Source organism: Microtus oregoni, unplaced genomic scaffold (genome assembly GCF_018167655.1).
Source record: "Microtus oregoni isolate MIOR12 unplaced genomic scaffold, Mior012 000127F_ref0000509, whole genome shotgun sequence".
NCBI lineage: Eukaryota > Metazoa > Chordata > Mammalia > Rodentia > Cricetidae > Microtus > Microtus oregoni.
In genome coordinates, this window is record NW_024544770.1 from 930,343 (window position 1) to 953,555 (window position 23,213).

A 23,213-nucleotide genomic window follows, 5' to 3' on the forward strand; every position below is an offset into this window, starting at 1 on the left:
TAAATCAGGTAGCAGGGCTATGTGGTTCCGTTCTCTTAAGTTGTGAGGGCAGAAAAAAGTTTAGGATTCAGTCATCACTCTCTGAGTTTTTTAGTGTCAATATACAGCTTGAAAAATTATCCTCAATTTAGGAAGATGGCTCAGGAGATAAGACTGTTTTTTATGCAATCATAAGGACCTGAGTTCAAATTCCAACACCTACATAAAACCTGGGCATGACCATGTGTACCTATATTCCCAGTGTTGAGGGAGGCAAAATGGAGATACCGGAAGCTCCCTGGACAGCCAGTTTAGCCAAAAGAACAAACTTCAGATACAGTAAGAGGTCCTGCCTGGAGGGAATACGGTAGAAATAAACACAGGAAGACATCTTTGTCTGGCCTCAAAATACAAATATACTGGTGGGTGTACTCACACACACACAAACACACTCACACACACACACAACACATGCATAATTCACATCACATGCACCAAACACATAAGCAAGTAAACAACCCTTCCCTCTCCATGGCTTTCTCATCAACATTTAAGTCACCCCTAGTCCACATTCCCCTCCAGACACTGTCCTGGAGCTTCCCTTCTCTCTTCTTTCCCTCAGTCCAGTTCATTCTCTCCTTCTACTAGGAAAGCAATAGCCTGTACCCAGTCTTCATTATTCAGAACAGGTCATACAGCGCACAACCAAGAGGCCCTATGTAGCCCACTGCCTTTTTGTTACTAAAGCTTTAACCCAGCACAGCCACACTTTATCATTGGATGCTGACTGTGGCTTCCTGCTACAGTAGCAGAGTTGAAGTATAGAGAGAGAAACTACACAGCTCAAAAAGCCAAAAACACTTATTTGCTAGCCTTTGATAGAAAGAAGGTTGCCAACCCTAGTTTTAGGCCTCTTGGCATCATTTGAAATTGCCAAGCACTCCATTCTTCCAGAAGCTCATGGCTTCTGCAAAGTTTAGCTCTCCTGGTTTCCCCCTTGCTTTCGGATTTTCTGTCTGTTTTGATCTTTCCTGCTTCTCCACTCTGCTTTCTAAGGGGGATATTTCTTCAAAGCTTGACCCTAAACCCCTTTTCTCCTTTCATAGTATGCATTCTTTCCTGACTGTCTTATTTGTATCCCTCTTGCTACTAAGCCCTAAAGGTATATCCAGGCCCAGAGAACAGTGTGTGTGTACGTATGCATGTAGGTGTGTGCATGTATATATGTGTGTGTATGTATCTATATGTGTTTATACATGTGTGTGTGTGTGTGTGTGTGTGTGTGTGTGTGTGTGTGTGTTACTTCAACTAGTTTATATACGAGAAAGAAAAGGTCTTGTCATCTAGCTTTTGTGTCACAGTTAAGGTCAGGCCAGGCATCTGGACCTGGGTCCACTTCAAAAGACACACATAATGTTCAATTCCATTTACATGGAATGTCTAGAACAGACAAATCTCCAGTGAAAGGAAGTAGACTGGTAATGGTTTAGATCCTTCCATAGCTAAAAGGTGCAGATAATATTCAGGTGGGAATGATAAAATTGTTCTAAAATTGGTCATGATGATAATTGCAAACTCTATAAATACACTAAAAACCACTTAATTGTACACTTTAAATGGGTTAATCATGCAATATGTGTAGTATAATTCAGTAAAGCTGTTACACACACACACACACACACACACACACACAGAGAGAGAGAGAGAGAGAGAGAGAGAGAGAGAGAGAGAGAGAGAGAGAGAGAAACTAAAACTGGTGAGAGAGGCTCAGTGAGAGAAAGATGTGATTTTTTTTAGAGAAATGATCAGAGAAAGTTTCAAGTAGAAAGTGACATGTGAGCAAGATCTGATGATCACCCCCAAATCCATCATTTTTCAACCGTTCACAGTCACATTACTCTTCATCCAATCTCCTTTGCTGATGCAAGTTATTTTGTGAACCATCTCTGCTTTGGTCTGTGGTACAACAGTGCCGCCTTATGGTAAATTCTGGTAAATTAGTTCTGCAGAGGATAAGTGTGATTCCTCTGCGAGGATCCCAAATAAAACCAAGGGAACATCCATCCAGGCAGTTGGACACCTGAGTCCTCCCCCTCCCCCCATTGGAGCCAAGGGAAAATGGTGCTACTTTCTAGATCTTGCTCCAATATGCATCCAAATCCAAAGAACACTGGATGTGCCTATCTTTAAAACCCCTTCATTCTGTACCTTCCTTCACTTTTTACTGTGGCCGTAGAACTAGCTTTCGAAGTGTTTGCTGCCTCCAGTTACACATTAGAATCATAAAGGGAAAAGAGGTCTTTACATCATCATAGTGTTTTCTCCAGAAATGCTGTTTAATACCAACCCTCATAGTCTTCTAAAAAAAGAAGCTAACTTCAGCAAACGACTACCACAAAGAGCCAAATATCTACTATCCACAAAATGGCACTGAGATTATGACAACAGAAGATGAGGAGTCTCTACGGGTTGGAACAGTGTATAGTCTAGATGCAACTGTCCTGGATTCACCTTGGATCCTGTGGGTGGTTAATATTATTTTGAATGTCATAGCATACTCAATCATGCATTTCAGGGCTTTCAAGTAGTAGGAAAAGCCCACCACATGTGATGCTTGATGCTTCAAAATTATAATGCTTCCACATTTTGTAACCCCATAGATAGCTAGGTATAACAGAATATAAAATGTGTGCTTTTGGTAAAATCCCAGGGTAGTCATAAATCTATACAGTGTATGCACAAGGCCAAATAGAGCTGTTAATTGCAACTTTCCAGAAGTTCACACTTGCTTTGTGAGCTATCTCTGTTTTGGTCTGTGATGCCACAGTTAGGGTCAGGCTCCTGCCTTAGTCTTGGTAGAGTCTAGAAAAAAAATAGTCATTCAGGTATTTTCAATCAATAAATCTCTTACATTGAGATAGAAGATGAATACTCCATAGCTTCAGTGTCTCCTAAACATCTGGAGTGTGGGGGTACTAAGAGTACTGATGGAAGAGGGTCATCTTTCTATCTGTTGTTTCATTGGTTAAATAAAGAAATTGCCTAGGACATAAAATTAGGTAGGCGGAGTAGACTGAACAGAATGTTGGGAGAAAGAAGCAGATTGAGGAGTCTCCATGATTCTCCTACCGGACACAGACGCAGGTTAAGATCTTCCCTGGTAAGACACCTCGTGGTGTTACAGGGATATTAGAAATGGGTTAGGTCAATATGTAAGAGCTAGCCAATAAGAGGCTGGAACTAATGGGCCAGGCAGTGTTTAAAAGGATACAGTTTCCGTGTAATTATTTCAGGGCATAAGCTAGCCATGCGGGCGGCCGGGTGCCGGGGACGCAGCCTCACCACTCCTACTACAACAGAGTACAGCACACATACATATCTTGCACATACCTGCCAGCAGCCCAATGAGTAGCATCACCACCCATCCTGACCACGCATCCAACAGGCTCTTGATGAACTCCCAGATTGACTCCTTACTTTTGCTGGTTATCTAAAAATAAAATACACAAAGCAGTTGATCAGAACACAAGTCCATTTCCTGCTTCTTTCTCTGAAGTAGATTCCTCAGGAAACAACGTGACTGAGGAGATGAATATAATTAAGCCATCAAATTCCCGGTCAAACTGTTCTTGCAGCAATGCAAGACTGATTAAATGGGCTTTCTAGTTCACAAGGCTATATGGATGCAGCACAGAATCAGTGTCTCCCTTCAAAATGGATTTTAGATAATCAGATTCAATATGGATTTTTAATTAAGTACTCTTTTAGGGATACTCTAACTCTCCATAGACCATTATGGCATTTTTATAGCATACCTCTTTCCCTCCCCATTCTGGGGGAGCACTACACTCCTCGAACATCATCATCCCCCCACCTATTCTTGGTTTCCTATTTCATTCCTGTCTGCTTCTTCCAAGTCTTTGGCTCTGATTCCAACCTGCCTTCCTCTGTACGCAAAATGTGTACCCTAACTTTTGCAGGGTCCGGTTTCCACCACCACATCTCTCTTTAAGTGCCCAAGCCACCTTGGCCATGTCTCAAGCTTCAGCAACCATCTGCAGGCTAGGGCTCTCTCACTCTCCAAGGTGAGCCCAACCTCACACTGAGCTGCACAGCATACTATTCCCAAGCCCCTGCTGCTCCTCTTCCTCCACTCATTAGCAAAAGCCCTGCCTTGTCTGACAAGAACCTATGGTTCTATGACTCCATTTCACTCTGCTCCCTTCTCTAAAGCCCTACATGGCTTGAGGCTTGATCATGATCCCACAGGCATCTTTTTTTTCAGCCTCCAGTAAGAACTCCTCCTGCCTTGTGACCACACTCCTATGCTTCCTGTTTGTCTCTCTGCAGTACCTCTCTACTGTCCTCTTCAGCCTTCACCAACTCCTCCCCATGGGTTATTTAATCATTCCTAACACAGCCCCGTAGCATAATCTTCTAGGCTCATCTCTATTCATCTCCTTCTGGGAATCCTCCAACAAACCTAGGACTCCCTGGAATGATCTGAAGCTGTCACATTCTTTCATGTGTCCGTGAATTAAAAAAAAAAAAAACTCCCTATATTTAAGATCTTTTCTCTCTCTCTGACTACCAAATTTTTGGTCACATTGAGAGAACAAATGAAAATCTTACCTCTCTGAAAAAAAAACTCTCTAATCATCCCTCATAAATGAGTCCATAGCATTTGCCATATTCTAGTATACACTAGATATCTGGCAGCATAATAACATAACACAGACACACATACAATCTCATCCAATCTTCAATGTCATCACTTTTTTCTCAAGGATTAATGAGTAAATGAGGCCCAGAAATGACAGCCTCAAACTCAACCACCATGAAGGTGTTAAGGGCAAGAGGTGGTTCAAATGTGTCTGACTTCAGGGTCCCTTTGTTGTTTACACTGGTCATATTTCTTCCCAAAGTATGTAACTCTCAGTCTTTGTCTCTGCTTCCTCTACTAGATCTTTCCTGCTGTGGAACCCACACATGATGCACAGCCTCAGGCTCAGACTATAACCTGGAGATGGAAGCATTGTGGATCTATCAGGAAAGACTCCTTTAGCATAGTACCACCTACCTTTCTGTGTCTGTCAGTGTCCCGGGACTTTTCCCTTAGCCAGTCTATGGTGTGAAAGTCCTCATAGGTCCCCACATCAGGGAAAGGCTCATCAAGGAAGTCCATTAGGTTCCCAGAGGCACTCATGGCTCCTGAGCTGACCATGCTAGTTACTCCTGGAAGAGAAGTCCACCTGTTAAAATGCAAACAGGGCTCGTGTGTAGCTCAGGACAAGAGTATCTGCATAGTATGCATGAGAGCTTGGGTTTGATCCCCAGCTCCACAAAGAAACAAAGTAAGCATGACCACAACATGAATATAGCACCATAATCCAAGGACAATCTACTTTTCTTTTTCTCTGGTTATATGTGTATTTTGTGTGTTGGTGTGTATTTCTGTGTGTGGTAGGGTGTGTGCTATGTGTGTGTGTGTGTTTATGTGGAGGGGTACGTGTGGTACTGTGTACTGGACAGACCTTTCACATGTTAGGCAAGTACATTTGGTTGTGGGACAAATGTCTGTATTCTGTCAATTATATTTTAACAAAACGCTGATTGGTCAGGAGCCAGGCAGGAAGTATAGGTGGGACAACCAGATAGGAAGTATAGGTAGGTCAATGATAACAGGAGAATTCTGGGAAGGAGGAAGCCCTTTCCTCAGCAGTCCTGACCTGACCATAGAAGCAGCAAGATGTGACTGCCCTGCTGAATAAGGTACTGAACCACATGGCTAACACAGACAAGAATAATGGGCTAACATCAGTTGTAAGAGTTAATAAGAAGCCTGAGCTAATGGGCCAATCAGTTTATAGTTAATGTAGACCTCTGTGTGATTTCTTTGGGACTTAATGATTGCGGGAACTGTGCAAGACAGAAAACTCAGTCAACATACATTACCATTAATTCTTTTTCTAACTGTTTCTAGAAAGGGTCTCATGTAGCCCAGACTGACGTTGTTACAGAGAATGTCCTGGAACTCTTGATTCTCTTATCTTTGCCTTTTGTGTACTAGGATTACAAGCATGTGCCACTATTTCCAGCTTCCATTTTTATATAACATAAAAATTATTTCCAGTATTTCTGCTGTAATGTAATATGTACACAGTTCATCCTTAGTATTCACCAGTTATCTTCTACAAAGTGATATTGAACATTGAATTAAGAAATACCAAACAGCCGGGCGGTGGTGGTGCAGCCTTTAATCCCAGCACTCGGGAGGCAGAGGCAGGCGGATCTCTCTGAGATCGAGACCAGCCTGGTCTACAAGAGCTAGTTCCAGGACAGGCTCCAAAACCACAGAGAAACTCTGTCTCGAAAAACCAAAAAAAAAAAAAAAAGAAAGAAAGAAAGAAAAGAAATACCAAACAATGCCCCCAAATGAATCCTGCAAGCCTCTGCTCACAAATTTTTTCAACCTATCAATAAATCTTCTTTTTGTTTGTGTTTCTATTTAAAGATATTTTATTTGATAGACACACCTCACTCAGTATCCTTGAACTCAACCAACTGCATCACTGCTGAGGCCTGATCAAAGTTTCTCTATCAGATATATTTTCTCCAAAAAGCACATCACAAACAGTGCTCTAGGACATAGGAACAAGGACACTTTGAAAAGCAAAATTACCAACAAAAGGAACACAGGTTTGGGGTTTTGTTTTTAGTGAAGAACTAAATAAAACAGGAAAAAGTCACTTGCTCACAGTATGACCATGGAAACGCAAAGGTTACCTTCTCTGACCACAGCTGCCAGATGTGTTCCTAATGACTCGAACTTTTCACCATTCTACACAATTTCCAAGTCAGTGACTAACCTTTAAAGTGCCACTACTGACTTGGTACTATATATAGTTAGGTTCTTGAAAGTCCCCTAAAAATCTGAGTATTGCATATTTTATCCTCAAGGTGGCGCTATCAAAAAGAAGTGAAACCTTGAGCAGGAGCTGAGGGGGAGGGGGTTGGTCCTTAGATGATAAACTGTGTGGGCCCCAAAGGAAAGTACTAGGCCCCAGCTCCTTCCCCTCACTCCCCTCTCATGTCCTGGCCATGAAGTAAGTGTCTGTTCCACCACACAATCGTACCACAATGTACACTGTCAAATCCCAAAGCAAGGTGGCTAATTGATCACAGACTGAATTCTCAAAAACCATGAACCCAATAAGCCCTCCTTTTTACATTGACTAGATAAGCTATTTTGTTACAGGGATGCTCTACTGAAGAACACAGAAAATGGCAAATTTTAGTGAATAGGCAAATTTGTAAATACGGTTCACAAATAAGTATGAGCTTCTTTCTGTGTTCTATAAAAGGAAACAGTCAGATTGTCAAATAATAATAATAACCAAAATCATTGGTCCTCCTGAGAGACAGAATAGACAAAAGAAGTAAACAGCCTCTGTGGTTGTCATCATCCAGATGTGTAACAGTAGCTGCAGAGTAACTTTTATTCACAAGTGGCAATCAAAGCAATCTGTAGGTGGCAGCAGCTCTCTGAGAAAGGAGGGCCATGGATATCATCAAAAACAGTAGGACAGACTACTGATAGCCAAGAGGCATGCAAAGCTGGCAGCACAGTGACCTGGGCAAGGAGCACTGGGAAAAGACACTCACTTAAGTTTTTCTTAAAACACAGTCTAAATGGATCTTGCTGCCAGGACAGTAAAAGTCTTGAATGTCTTAGATAACAATTCCATTCCAACTGTTCAGACTCCCCTGGCCTGGAAACCCACCGATCATAAACCTCCCATATTCTGCCACCCTCTGAGTCTCATTCCCAGATCACATAGGAGTCCATTTGAGGCACAGAAAAAAAAATTGCAGCAGGATCAATGTTCACTCAGGTTAACAGAAAAAAATAAATGACTTCTACAAAGACATGAGCCTGGAAAATGCACCAAATAAAAATTACTTTGGCAAAAAGCATGGAAATTTGAATTATAGTATGAAGGCCACAAAAGGCTAGGAATCAATGGTTAAAACATTGAAGGTGGTTATAAAAATACTTCTGTTCAGACCTCTCTCATTGCTTTATATATTAACGAATCTAGAAGACTCAACCATGTCCTGATGAAACTTCACTTTAATCAACTAGAAAAGTCACTATGAACAAAATATGGTAATCACCTTACAAGCAATAAAATGGCCACAATGATTGATTTTTTGACCATCTGTGCAACTCAGCTGTTTTAAGTTTCAAAGTTTGATGTCTGAGCTGTGCCAAGTTGAAAACTACACCTACTGATGAGTATCCAGGGAAGAAACACATTGCATAAGTCAGTAGCAACCAATACCATAACCAAAAATATAAGGGAAGGAATAAAATTAGAAAGCTGGTAGCATTCTCATTTTCACAAAACAACATGATCAAAACCTCTTATAGTAAGGAAACTCTCTGATGAGAAAAGATGACAGGTTGTAGACACACAATTCAGAGGTCTTGTCAAAAGACAAAAAAACACCTCAGTTAATGGAGGAATAGAGATTTGGTTCTGCTACTAAAGGAAAATTGGTGCTGGACAGAGTGGCTCATGCATGTAATCCCAGTACTCGTTAGATGTGGCAGAAAGACTGCCATGAATTCAAGATGGGGCTACAAACTGAGACCTATCTCAAAAAGTGGGGAGGGGACTACCTGAAATCTAACCAAGTCTCTACTGCAGCACCTACTCCAGGCTATAGTGCTACAATGAAAAAGTCAATCCAGAGAATAAACCCATCAGCAAGCTTTTCACTTAGGGGAGAGGTGAAGGGGTGTGTGTGTGTACAGACAAGTGCCAGGGGGCAAGCCTAGGTGCTGCACTTTGCCCCCTACCTTTTTTGAGACAAGATCTATTATTCATCACTGTGTACACCAGGCTACCTGGCTCCCCAGCTTCCTGGGCTTCCCCTGTCTCATTCACATCTCATCATAGGAGCTCTGGAATTATACATAAATATGTTACCACAACCAGTTTTACAGGGTCATGGGGATCTGAATTCAAGTCCCATGATTGCAGGACAAGAGCTTTTCCCATTGAGCCTTCCCCACAGTGCATTCATCTGCAGACATTGATGGAGAATGTCAGGTATGACTACTAGACCCAGAATTAGTAGGGAAAAATAATCAACTGAGTTTTGATTGCCTCCCAGGTACCCCCAAAGGAGTCGCTGATGTCTCTCTTGGAACAAGGAGAAAGGACCAAGGGATGACTGCAAAGGGTACAAACAGAGAAAACATGGGCAAGGAAAATGAAGGGAACTCTGCCCAGTGAGATAGCACAAATAGAGGAGTAACTGGAGTCCAGCCAGATATGGGAGCTTCATGCTGAGACTAAGCCTTACAGATGCTCTTTTGCCTTAAGGCATTAGATAAAAGTCCTAGGTGCCCTGCATGTTTTCCAAAGTCCCTTTGTAGGTAAATAGTGGTTGTATAGGAGAGAGTCTATCTTCTCATGCAGAGTATCACCAGCATGAGCTAGGGAAAATTCTGGTCCTTCCTCTCTCTTCTGGGCATTGTCATCCATTGCTGCTTCAATCCCCTTCACCTCTGTGAAGTCTGTAGTGTGGATAAGTCACCTGATTAATGATCAACTCTATCAGCTCAGTATGGTGTAGGAACCCTACGTCATCATTTGCACCACTTATTTTTAGTCTTTCTTCCCAACAGGTACATTTTGCTTGGCAGATGATAGCTCTGCTTATGACCTTGAGGCCATTGTATCAAAGAAAGACAGCATCCTCCAGTCTGAATCTGAGATCCCTTGTTGATCTGAATCACCTACATCAAGTCTCTGCAAATCCACCATACAGGAAAAGTCTGACCATATAATTTTGTAAATCAAGTTTTATCAGCATACAGTCATGCCCACTTTGGCTCTGGAAAATGAAGTCTAGTGAAGTCCACTCTGTAGAAAGGAAAAACAACTCCAGTGGTGAAGGGGATTGAAGCAGCAATGGATGACAATACCCAGAAGAGATAAGAAGGACCAGAATTTTCCCTAGCTCATGCTGGTGATACTCTGCATGAGAAGACAGACTCTCTCCTATACAACCATTATTTACCTACAAAGGGACTTTGGAAAGCATGCAGGACACCTAGGACTTTTATCTAATCCCTTAAGGCAAAAAGTATCTGTAAGGCTTAGTCTCAGCATGAAGCCTCCAAGAGACTGGGATCAAAGTCTTCAACAGCAGATGAAAACAGACTCTATCCCGTAAACTCAGTTTACCAGAGCCCAACAAAGACATGCATGTGTTAGCAGTGATAGCATCAATGATGCCATTTAGGACTTTGATGTTAAAAGCTACTCTGAATGGGTCGGCTCACCCTCAGAATAGGAATCTGTATTATTTAAAGGAAACCTAGCCAGTATATAGTTGGGTGTTGGTAAAGATGTAATGGATTCTAGAGATGAAAGAAAGCAGGAAATCACTTGGATAAAGATCAACAAGAATAATCAAGCCCCCCCCCCCCACACACACACATACTAAGTATAAAAGAACATGTCATCCTGAACTAAATGGCAACTCTCAGCATATCTGCCCCCAATGCCATCCCTTTGAATGTGCTGCTGCTCTCCTTTGATCCTTTGAAAGGCTTCTTGGTCTCTGCCTGGAAAGTTCTGATTTACTCTGCAGAGCGCTTTGCTGCACCTCCTCACCTATAGAGACTGAATTAGTTTCACCAGAGAGAGAGAGCTGCTGCATCCTACTTAGGCATTTCAAAGCCTCCCTTATCAGAACTGCTATGTACATCACACCATTCCTTCTTTACTGTGATCTTCTGTTGTATGAAAATCTTAAGTCATTTTTGCCTCTCTGTGTTTGGGCCTGAAATGCAGCTGGTGTTCAATAACCTTCACTGAATTAATTCAATTGTATGCATTATTTCTGGACCACGGGGGCAGCAAAGCCCATTGGAACTTCTTGCAACCACCTAACATAGAAAGACATTTTAATGTCATCATGAATGAGAGAGGAGGGAGAGGAGAAAAAAAAGTGTGAGTAGAAGATACATGAACAAAAAAATGCAAAAGCAAATAAGTGAGTTTGTCAGTAGTTACTGTTTGGTTCAGGGTACTTTAGACCAACAGCCTTGGGGACATGATCAGTATGATTTTGAGGGTATAGGTCTTTCAGAACAAAAAATCAGAAGCCACCAGGATCACGCTGCAGAAGCCCTTGATTGTGCCCATTGCCAAAAGAAGGCCCAGCCATACAAAGCATAGACAACAACTCACCCCCCCCAACAAACTCTAGATTCTTTATTTCATTTAATGCATCAGCATCTGGGTTACAACAAAGTTCCTTGGCAATTTTCAGTTGACCATTCCCTTCTGGCTGATTGGTGCCACATCCCCGAAAAAAACTAAATTAGGAGCCTGGGAAAATGAAATTTGATCCCCAGCATGTGTTCTCCCAAGAGGTTCTGCCTAGGCTTTCAGTTCTGTTCCAGTTTCTTCACATCCCTGAAGTATAGAGGCAAGATTTCCCCTTAGGTACTTGTAAGAATAAGGCAAGACAACATTATTGATAAAGCACTAACAAATAGTTCTATGGGACTACATTTTTTTGACTCTAAAATTCTGGTTTCACTCTGAAGGGTACTACTGTTTAGAAAGACCCAAATAATATATCAAATCTTCAAGTCCCTGAAAAATTTTGTCTCCACCCTGCAGAGCTGTGGGATGATGGGAAAAGGCCTCCATGACTTTTATGAGCTTTAATCTTCTTATTCATAAAATATGTGTTGTGAGCGTACTTTCAGATCTGGAATTCAATGACTTTGTGGCATTTTTTTTGCTTGTTTGTTTTTAAAGATTTATTTATTATGCATACAGCATTCTGCCTGCATTTATGCCTTACTCCGGAAGAGGGCACAAGATCTCATTCTAGATGGTGTTTAGTATGAATTGAACTCAGGACTTTTGGAAGAGCACCAGTGCTCTTAATCTCTGAGTCATCTCTCCAGCCCCTGACTCTGTGGTTTTAAAACTGAACTCAGTGGTATGAACTCATGCTGTTGGTCAGAAGAGGTTTAAAAGTTATTTTTTTTTTTTTTTTTTGAGTACTGAGTCAGTCTTCAGGACACTCTAGTCTGTATTCATCTTTCCAGGTCAAAGCAGAATCTTTCTGGACTTAAGGGTTCAGAATTTTCAGGTTCACCTCTGGAAGCATCACACAAACTCAGACTCAAGAAAGTAGTGATATTAGAAGTGGTATTAGTGCCCAGCAGGTAAACAGTTCCAGGTGCTTCTCACAGTGCTTTTGGATACTTTCATTTCCAGATACGAGGCAGTGAAGATTGGACAAGGACTCAATAAATGGGTAAGGCCAGTACTCATGGGCAGTCTCTAAAGTTTCTGGGTCTGTCCTTGATCTTAAGGATATAAGGCCAACAGAAGACCACTATGAGCAAGAAAACATGTCATTGACATGCTTAGAGAAAGCAAGAAACTAGGACTGGTATCTTGAAGTGCTGCTATGCTCTACCATGACTGGCAGGAAAGTGGGTATGGGGAGAGGGGAGCTGAGCTCTACTGCAAATGGATTGGGTGAAGGAGGTAAAAGGAATTATTGACCTCTGACTAGGAGCCCAAGAAAGTAGCTCAAGAAGCATAGCTTTGCATTGGGCAGACCTTTTTCTTTAGCTACAGACAGCAATATTTAATATAATACCTCTGTCCTTTTGCCTTATGATATTACTATAAGGGACTAGCTTGCCTCAAGAAAGTGTTTGCCACACAAACATGTGGACCTGAGTTAGATCCACAGAATCCATGAAAAAAGCAGGATGAGTAACACAAAACTTGTGATCACAGTTCTAGGAAGGCAGAAACTAGTTGTATCACTTTTATTATAACCATAAAATGAGATATATAGGTCATTTATTGTTGATCTCAAAACATGATGGCTTACATAGGAACAAGTGCCTCATTTTTGTCATTAATAGCACTGGGATTTGACCAGAAAAAAAAGACAGTTCTCACTAGAGATTGCTCAGGAGACTACAGTCAGCAGGGCCTGAAATCATTTGAAAGCTTGCTCACTATCAGCTGTGCCCAGCTTGGGAGAATGAACAAATGAGGACTAGAATAGCTGAGGCTCCGCATGGTACTGCCATGTGGCCTCTCCAATATGATTGCTTTGGGTGGTAGGCCTTCTTACTTGGAGGCCCTAGACTCCAAGGTGACTGTGTCCTGACAGACACCAAAAAGAATCTGTGTCATTTTACCTCACTTAGCCTCAGAAGTCAGGCAGGCTGTTGCAAAAGCACACTCAAGGTCAAGTGAGTGGAAAATAGATCACAATCCTGATGGGCGAGTGCTGAGTCTCTAGAAAACACCCGGAATCCAGGAACAGTGTTGTGACCATTTTTGAAAAATAGAATTGACCATTCACCTTACAAAAAAGTTTTCACAAATGGAGAAAGTATCTAGAAGAAAATATTGATTATTTCTGACCATCTTAGTTTGTAAGTCACTATAACATGTTGTCATAGTTTTTCATAGGTATACTTTAAAATAGATGGCTGGCTGGCACTGTAGTTCAGTGGTAAAGGACTTACTAGCATGCTAGTTTCAAATATCAAGTACTACTTTGTTTTTGAGACATGGTTCAAGCCAACCTTCAACTTGCTATATAGCTGATGTCCTTGGAACATTTTTGGGGTTGGAGGATGGGTTTAAGACAGTGTTTCACAGTGTAGCCTGGCTGTCCTGGAACTTGCTCTGTAGACCAGGCTGGCCTCGAACTCACAGAGATCTGCCTCAAGAGTGCTGGGAATAAAGGCATGAACTTTGATCCCCTGCTTCCACCTTCCCAGTGCTGTGGATGGCAGGTGTACATGATCACTCCCAGTTTATGTGTTGCTAGGGATGGAACCCAGGTTTTAGTGCTTGCTAAACAAGCATTCTACCAACTGAGTTCCGTCCCTAGCCCAAGTTAATTCTTTAATACATGTTTCCCGCTGTACTTTGAGTTTTCATCCTGAAAGGTAGCACTATTAAGACCTTGGGGCAATACTGTATGAGTTCCTACTCAGTTAAGACACTCCACAGTGGTATGATTGTAGGCCAGTTGCTGAGCCTTACCTGGTCTCAGTTTTCCCAGCTACGAAACAGAGATTGTAGCAGGACTTGCCACAGGGTACTGTTATGGTGACTATGTGGAGTCTCTGGCTGACAAACAGCAGCACCCAATCCCAGGTTCCATTTCAGCCTGAGGAGGCTACGGTTTCAATGGTGTTTGATTTCAATAGACTCAGCTGTCCTGGAACTTACTTTGTAGACCAGACTGGCCTCGAATTCACAGAGATCCAGCTGCCTGCCTCTGCCTCCTCCCCCTCCCACCCCCTCCAGTGCTGGAATTAAGGGTTGGGTTTAAAGGCATGCATCACCATGCCCAGTTCCAATGGTGCTTTCTCAGGGGCCTCCTATAGTTGCTTTTATCAAAGAACAGTGAAGTAGGTCACTAAAATAGGAATCTATGCCAGAAATTTTAAATCTTTTTTTCCCTAAAATACCATTAAAATATTTGCATTTATTAGAGATTAATTTCTTCAAATAAGAATTTTCCCTATTCAAAGTGGACAAACCACTGAGATATTTGCACGAATCCTCAGTCTGGCTATGTGACCTCCATTGACCTGCCAAGCCACGTGACACAGTGACTGAAAGTTAATGACTAGTCCTTTTACTCTCTCAGGGACAAACAAACATTTATTAATTAATCAAAATGATTTGTCTGTGTCACAGCTAATTTTTAGGCCCTTGCTGTGTTTCATAATTTTCAGAGCTATCTTCACTGCCACTTGTATTTAACTAGTGAATAGTACTGAGAGGAAAAACTGAAAATATGTATTCTTTAGTATTCGCAAAATTCAAATAGAGATAATCAGGCCAATTGCCTCAAACTCTCAAAAGTAACCATTATTGTCCTTACCATCTAGAAGTGAGGAACAAGCAGTATGATAAATATCTATAAACAGATACCTACAACTGAGTGTAACAGCATATACCTGTAATCTTAGTATTGAGAGACTAAGGGAGGAGGGCTGCTGCAAATTCAAGGCCATTCTGGTCTATATAGTAAGTTCCAGGAAAAGCAGAGCTATAGAGAGAGACAAGTCTCAAAAGAGCTGGGGAGGGACAAGGAAAGAAGGAAGCGGGGATGGGGGGAACAAAGAAAAATAAAGTGTAAGAGAAAGGATTCATACAGGCAAGCAATGGATCCTCACAATAACCTGCAAGAAGCTAGCAGTCCCCACTCGGAAATAGCAATGCATAAACAGAAGCCAATGGCAAGAGTCTCACTGCTCTCAGGTCAGGGAAGTGGGAAGCAAGCTAGATAGAATCACAGGGAAAGCTCAAAGAAACTAGTTATTTTGCTATGATCTTTCAATTTTTTCTGAGAACTAGAGTTTTGGTGGTGCTTTTTAACTGAATTCTAGATCCTGCTTTGTACTATTCAATCAACCTGGATCCAAGGGACTAAACTGGATAAACTGGTGGGAAGAGCCAATCCCTTGAGCTGTGTTGATAAAGTGGCTGTCACCTTAAGACTTCTACACTCTGACCTATATAAATGCACAGTGAGCCATGGAACAATAATCTCTTTTAGGCATAGTTTATACATAATTAATTCATCTAGTATAAAACTCCAATTTATACTTGGGTACATTTCCAGACTTGTGCAATCACCAACACTATCCAATCTCCCCTAAATGTAAATTCATAACCACTAGCAATCATTTCCTCTTTAGTCTTCCAGCAACCGCTGATATATTTTCTGTCTTTGAATTTGCCTATTTTATAATATTTCACCTAAATGGAAACATCTGATGTGGCCTTTTGTGGCTAGCTCCTTTCACTTAGCACAATATCTTCAAGATCCATCTTAAAGAAGATCATGTATTAGCACATCATTCCTTTGTATTGCTGAATGATATTCCATAGTGGCACAGTATCACACTTGGTTTCTCTATAATCTCCTAACTAAATATTTGGGTGATCTCTACTTTGGGGCTGTTATAAACATGGTATAAGGTCTTTGTATTCATGTTTTTATGTCTCTTGCATATATGCTTAAGAGTGAAGTTAGCTGGGCAATGGTGGTGCACGCTTTAATCCCAACACTCAGGAGGCAGAGGCAAGCGGATCTCCGTGAGTTTAAGCAAGCCTGGTCTACAAGAGCTAGTTAGAGGACATCCAGAGCTGTTACACAGAGAAACTGTGTCTTGAAAAACTAAGAAAAAAAATTGAAGTTGCTAGGATAAAAGGGAACTCTGTATTTAAACTTCTGAGGAGTTGCCAGACTGAAGTCTCTCTCCATTCCCTCCACCTTTGTTTTTTTTTTTTTTTCTTTCCAGTTCACGTAGATGGATCTGGGGTTTCATGCACACTGAGCATGTGTTCTACCACTCACTTACACCCCAAGTTGAAATCTCTTCCTTCTGAAGTAAACAACTAGCTACAAAAATACAAAAAAATCAGAGCTGTGAGGACAAGTTAGTCAGCAAAGTGCTTGCTATGCACCTGTGAGAACCTGAATTCCACCCCCATCTGCTGGGAGCAAAGACCTGTATTTGGTTATAGCCATGGTAGTCATTAAGTAAGATATTCACCTCTGTCACCTCTGTAGAGCAAGTTCCGGGCCTAGGATATAATCCTTATCTCCCTGTGAGTTAAGAGTGCCTACAGGATTGCAGACCTGTGGGCTCCAGAAGTGATTAACACTTCCCCTGAAAACATTTACAGACCCTCAGCATTTCCTTATCTCTTCCTATCAGCTAGGGAGTCTCCAGACCTGACATTCCAGCATCATGCCCTCCCCACTGCTTTTTTGCTACATAATGCTCCTGAGAAAAAGTAATGTTGGCAGCTTGATCAGAACACAGACTTGCTGTCCGTTTCTCGTGTCTCTTGCCCCTTTCATTCCTCTTCCTTCAAGGTTCGTGCTGTGTTCTCGTTCGTGTCCCACTGGTCAGGACAACCATAACCCATGTTAAGAAAGGAATGCAGCAATATACTTGAAAGCCCCGCACAGGGGAGGCAGACACAGGAGGATCCCTAAGATTTACTGTCCAGCCAGTCTAGTTGAATTTGTGAGCTCAAGGTTCAGTGGGAGACTCTATCTCAAAAACTAATTGGGATGTACCTAGGTCCTAGAAGCCTACCATTGCACCCATAGTTCTTAACCACTTTTATGATAAGCCTATACCATATGCTGCCACTACTTATCTTCAAACTTTTTATCAATTAAGTCTTTTGTTTCCAGTGTCTTGTATTCTAAATTATGCTATAAGGTCCATCTACATTGTTGAACATAATTACTGTGTTCTACCTCTCTGCCTTAAAATTGCGAGGGTGGGGGGCAATGTTTTCTTTCTAGGGTCAGAGTGCAAATATTTAAAACTTTGTGAGCCATGTGGTCAATGTTAGGTTTATATGCCTCCATGTTGTCATTCAAAAGCACTGAAAGACCAGACATACAGTCAATATGTGGCTCTGGTTCAATAAAACTGTTTGTGGACACTGAAATTCCAATTTTGCATAATCTTCATGTGTTACAAAATACTTTGGGGGCATCAACAATATTAAAATGTAAAAACCATTTAGCTTCAATAATATAAAAATAAGAATCATTCTTAGCCCAGAAGTCACACAAAAGCAGGTAGCAAGCTGGGTTTGGCCCATGAGACAATATGCTTCGCCAGTTCCTACTCTATTATCTGCCTGCAGAACTAAGTTCCAATGTATTGCTCCATTCCTCTATGGACAGGTATTTGTTGTGATCCACTGGGACTATTTCAAAGTTAAGCAGTCACAGTCATGTCTCACAGATCATTTAGGGGACAGAATGAAGTCCTAGAAATATCAATAAAGAACATTACTAACATTTCAACCTTGACACTTTGAGATAATAAAAGGCAGTTCGTAATACACACACACATACACACACACACACACACACACACACACACACACACACACACCCTACCCATACACACTCTAAGGTGTTTATGAGATCATCCAACCAGAAGAATTTCCCCTAACTAATAAATTCCTTCAGTTTCCTGTTGCCTTGGTTCATGAATAAAATGTAATGGCTGCATTTCTCTAATAAAGTATTCAAGGACAATATTAGAGGTCACCTCTAGTGAACAGTGTAGGACTCAATAGGAATTCTAGAAGTGCACACTTACAGGACCTGAGAAGATCATGCTCACAGACAGGCCTAGGTCAGGTGGCATCTAAAAATAAGCCTCCCTCCCCCACAGGAAAAGAAGCATTAATTTCTTAACAATTTTCTAAACAATTCCAATGACTAATCCACAGGTAGCCTTTAAAAGGTCTTTTTCTTGTAATCTACATGGTAGTCTCTGGGCTCACACATAGTGTCATCACATATGGCCACCAGAGGGAGCCTCTCAGACTCTTCCACTTCACCAATTGCTCCAGAAACCAATGCCCCTGGGAAAAGGAGTCTGCCTTTCCCTATCTTCTTTAATTTATAACTTAGCCTCGCTGGAGTTTCTCTTCTGGGCCTGTAGGTTGCCAGAAGTTCAAAACTGAAGAGCCCATAATATCAACTGAGCACTAAGGAACAGGCAGGCACTGGTGTAATTGTCCCTAAAAGTCACTGCAGCTTCTCTGTTCCCTTTAGTTTCTTCTCTTTTAATCTATCCCGACTGAAGCACATCCTTAAACATGCTTACAATTTATAACTTTTAAGCACAGAATGGTGAACCAAACAATCCAGATACATCAGAATACACATGTGATTATATTTATGGACTATTCAGAAACAGGCTAAAGTAAGTTATGATTTACGAGAGCGAACAATTCAGTGGTAATTCTACAGAGAAAAGCAAAGACACAAACAATAAAAGTCACAAGTCTGGTTTAGAAGGTGATGGATGGAGGCAATATGATATGTCCTGACAAAGGTGGCTGGGGTTTCAGGGAACTGCTCTTAGACCCAGCAGTCAGATCAGCCCCCTGGGCTTTGGATAACCAGGCTACTTTCTCATTCTTCACTGTTCTCTGCTGAGAACTGAATAATGATACCCCAGGTTGCCTTTCCTCAGAGTGTGAGTCTCTGCACTCAACAAAACAAAATGTTTAAACACAGCCATGCAATGCAAAGTTATCTCTAGTTTCACACTGCCCAACATAAAAACATGGACCTTTTTTGTTTACTTTGTTTTCTGTTATTCCATACCTCAGACTGCCAAAAAGTCACAGCAATCTTCCTGTTTCAGTCTCTTGAATGTAGATATTACAGGCACCACCATTAAGAACTTAATGTTCCTAACCTGCCTGAGTGGATGGATACAAAAATAAATATGCCACAGATGTTTTAAGGCAGTAGCAAATATTGCTCTAGCTATATGCTCATGCTGCTCTGAATTGAAAGATTCAAAATGGAAGTTTAAAAACAGTGAAGAGACAGAGACAGTAAGACAAATACAGATAGAGACAAAGAGACAGAGACAGACAGACATAGAGAGACAGAGAGAACACATGTGGGTAGAAAATAAAATCTTACTCACTCTGTTATGATTCTTTTATTTCTTCTCCATTTTTTTTTCCTGAGACTGAGTTTCATATAACCTAGACAAAGCTAAAACCTTCTATGTAGCGTGGGATGACACTGAAATCCTGACTCTTCTCTCTCTGTGTTCGGGTTAGTTTCTTTTGTCAACTTGACACAAGCCAGGGACATATGGGAAGAGGGACTTTGGTCCATCCGGTTGGCCTGTAGGCAAGTCTTGATTAGTTATTGATGGGGGAGAACACAGCCTATTTTGGGCAGGGTCATGCCTGGCCAACTGGTTCTGAGTAATTTAAGAAAGCAGGCTGAACAAGGCATGGGGAGAAACCTGCTAAGCAGCACTCCATCAAGACTTCTGCATCAGTTCCTGCCTCCAGGTTTTCATCCTGTTCAGCTTTCTGCTTTGCCTTCCCCTATGGTTAGACTGCAAAATGTAAGATGAAATAAACCCTTTACTCCTCAACTTGCTTTTTTTGTGAGGTTGTTTTTATCATAGCAAAGAAAAGCAAACTGGGGTCCTCTCCTTGGTCCTCGTATCATAGACTACTAGGATTATATAAATATATACGAAGACCACAGCTGGCTGGTTCTCTCTCTCTCTGCCTCTCTTTGCCTCTCTCTGTCTCTCTCTGTCTCTGTCTCTCTCTACACACACACACACACACACACACACACACACACACACACACCAGATTCAGAGCTAGGTACATGAGGCTCTTCCCCACACCTCCATTCTCAACATTTGCCAGGCACTAATGCCACATTCCAAAGAAATTATAAACAAGTCTGGACCTTGACCAGTTTTACCAGTTGTTGTAATACATGGGAACTGTGAACTGCCTTGTACATGTGACTCTGTTGTCCTTACCCAATTTCTAGAATAACCCATACCACTCAAAAGCTTGTAAGCGCCATCTGATTTCTAGTAGCATCTCTATAACTGACATCCTTGTGGATGCCAGGGATGGTGGTTCTGTTCACATGACATGCTTAAAAGTCATGATTGGGAGCCAGTGTTTACAATGACTTTAGGAACTGATATAGAAATACCCCTACTCTCTTGCCCCTCCAAACTGATAATTTTGGTAGCAACCACAATCCAACAGATCCTTAAACCAACCATGAGACCAACCACTAATGCTCTCAGGCAAATGGAGGAGGGTAAAAATTCCACAGGGAAACCAGTTTTTTAATCCATTCAAGGAGCTAGAGAGTGGATCAGCATGTTTGGGACCCTAGGTTCCATCCACAGCACTGTACAATTAGTATATAAAGTATCTCAGGAAGATTACCTGAAATAAATTTCATATCATAACTAGAACATTAATTGTAGAAAACCTTATTTCTGAATGAAACAAGAAGCTCAATGCATCTCAAAACAAAAAGAACCACCCAGGCACATCACAACCAAATCGCCAAAACTAATGAAAACCAGGATCTTTCTCTATGTATGTTTTACATATTTATTTTTATTTTATATATATGAAGGGAAGTCAAACTGAATGTATGCTTGTGTACCACATATGTGAAGTGCTCTCAGAGAGAGACCAGAAGGTGCTGGATCTTTAAGACTGGATTTAGAGACAACTATGAGCTGCCATTTGAGGGCTGGGAATTGAACCTGGGTCCTCTAGAAAAGCAGCCAGTGCTCTTAACTGCTGAGCCATCTCTGTAACACTAAACCAGGGTCTCTTAAAAGCAACGAGAGAAAAAAGATAAAACTGCCATGAGGGCCGATAAAGTAAGTACACAAACGCCTTTACAGTTAAGCAACAGAAGGGCATGAGAGAAGATCTATCTGAGAGGGTGGGTTCCTCCGCATGGAAGGAAGCGACTCCTATCACCTTGCTGCCCATGTGAACCCTCATCCATTTCTAATTCATTTGAGCTAATGCAGTCTTATTTTTAAAAAGCTACTGTTGGGGCTGGAGGGCTGGAGACATGCCTCAGCAGTTAAAAACACTGGTTGCTCTTCCAGAGGTCCTGAGTTCAATTCCCAGCAACTACATGGTGGCTCACAGCCATATAGAATAAGATACGATCCCATCTTGTTGAGTGCAGGCATACATGCAGGCAGAACACTGTATATATAATAAATAAATAATTCTTTTAAAAAAAAAACTTACCAGAGAATAGCTTTTTTCTGGAAATGTTACTGTTGGGCTAGTGAGATTGCTCAATGGGTAAAACACTTATCACCAGGCCTGATAACTTGATTTTGATCCCCAGGAGCCACATGATAGAAGGAAAGAGCCACTTTCTCAACCAACTGTATTCTGACAACTCATATCATATATTCATGAGCATAGAGACACACACAAATGCAAATAGATAGATAGATAGATAGATAGATAGATAGATAGATAGATAAATGATTTTGAAAAAAGTTTTGGTCAGGCCCTGGGGATGTAGCTCAGTTCACAGAGTGTTTACCAAGTGTGCAAGTGGCCCTGGGTTTACTCCCCACCAGTAGTGGCCCATGCCTTTCATTTCCTATGTGGGACGGGACGTGGAGGCAGGAAGATCAGAAATTCAAGGTCATCCCTCAGCAAAGTGAGTTTGAGGTTGGCCTAGGATACATGATACTTTGTCCGAAAATTAATAAATCAATTAATGAAAACATTTTTAAACTACCTTTAAAAGATACTATCAAATGTACCCTAGGTACAAAATTAAGGCAGTCAATGGATGATGGGACATCTGGTGCAGCTAAAGACAAAGTCATTGGAGTTGCAGAGGTCTCCAGAGATAGCGAAGGAGGAAAGTAGCTGTTTCCTACCTTGGAATGTTGAGTTCAATAGTCAGGGGCAAAGGATGACCATCAGTTCTTGAAAGCACAGTACCCAGCTATTGGCTGGGCTTCATGTATGTTTGAGACCAGGCTTTCCTTACAGGAAAGTGAGTTTAACCTGACTTGAAGCTACAAAAGATGGGTATAAGAAAGGTTTGGGAATAATGATCACCAGTAACAAGAGGAAGGGTGGCAGAGAAAACGCTGTTAGGTAGGCCCACCCCTACTGGGGTTGAGTAGGGATTTGGCTGACATGACAAGACCATGAAGACCATATGGAAACTGCTTTGCAGATCCCCTAGCATCTGCTCTGACTTTGGCTAGGGAACCTGCACACACATCTCAGGGTGACCACTGAATTCTGTACTTATGCTGACCTAGCAGTTCTCCCAGGGCTCTGTGGCCTGGTTGTGTTTGCTTACTTCTCGGGTCTTACTTAGTTCCTGGTCTGTGCTAATTGGGCTAAATGTGATACCTACTATCCCTCCTACAGAGGAAGCCTGGGAGGTGCTTGTTGGACTGAAAGGACTTTGTGGTCAGTATATAGGAGGGCCCACCATAGTGAGCTGTTCTTCCTCCCAGCCTAGTCATGCCTTACACCAATCCTGCTTCCCCCAAAATATGCAAAAGGACTGAAACTTCATCCACCACCTCAGCCACATCAGCCTTGTTCTCTTTGCTGTGACCAGTATGAGGACACAGGAGGGAAACATCAAAGCTGTGTTTGATGCCCCTCCCTGCATGTAACCTTGACAAAGCCACTAGTCATTGGTGGCTATTTAACTTTTATTAATCGACAAGTGAGAATATCACAGGAAGGCAGAAAACAGTTTGTGGAGAAAAACTTGTCAGA

The 23,213-nt window shown here is 41.7% G+C and overlaps 1 protein-coding gene across 3 annotated transcripts in view; it reads right to left on the minus strand.

Moving 5' to 3' along the window:
* LOC121444457 (H(+)/Cl(-) exchange transporter 4) overlaps positions 1 to 23,213 on the minus strand; it is a 68,916-nt gene that overhangs the window by 36,314 nt on the left and 9,389 nt on the right. Inside the window, exons 1-3 of one of the 3 annotated variants that reach the window (XM_041646264.1) lie at positions 19,568 to 19,589; positions 5,060 to 5,214; positions 3,370 to 3,469 (exon numbers count right to left, since the gene is read on the minus strand). In XM_041646264.1, coding sequence (XP_041502198.1) covers positions 3,370 to 3,469; positions 5,060 to 5,203 — 244 coding nt within the window. In that variant the 5' untranslated portion in view covers positions 5,204 to 5,214; positions 19,568 to 19,589. Of the gene's footprint in view, positions 1 to 3,369; positions 3,470 to 5,059; positions 5,232 to 19,567; positions 19,590 to 23,213 lie in introns of those variants that run through there. The other 2 variants (XM_041646262.1, XM_041646261.1) reach the window with 2 other exon arrangements.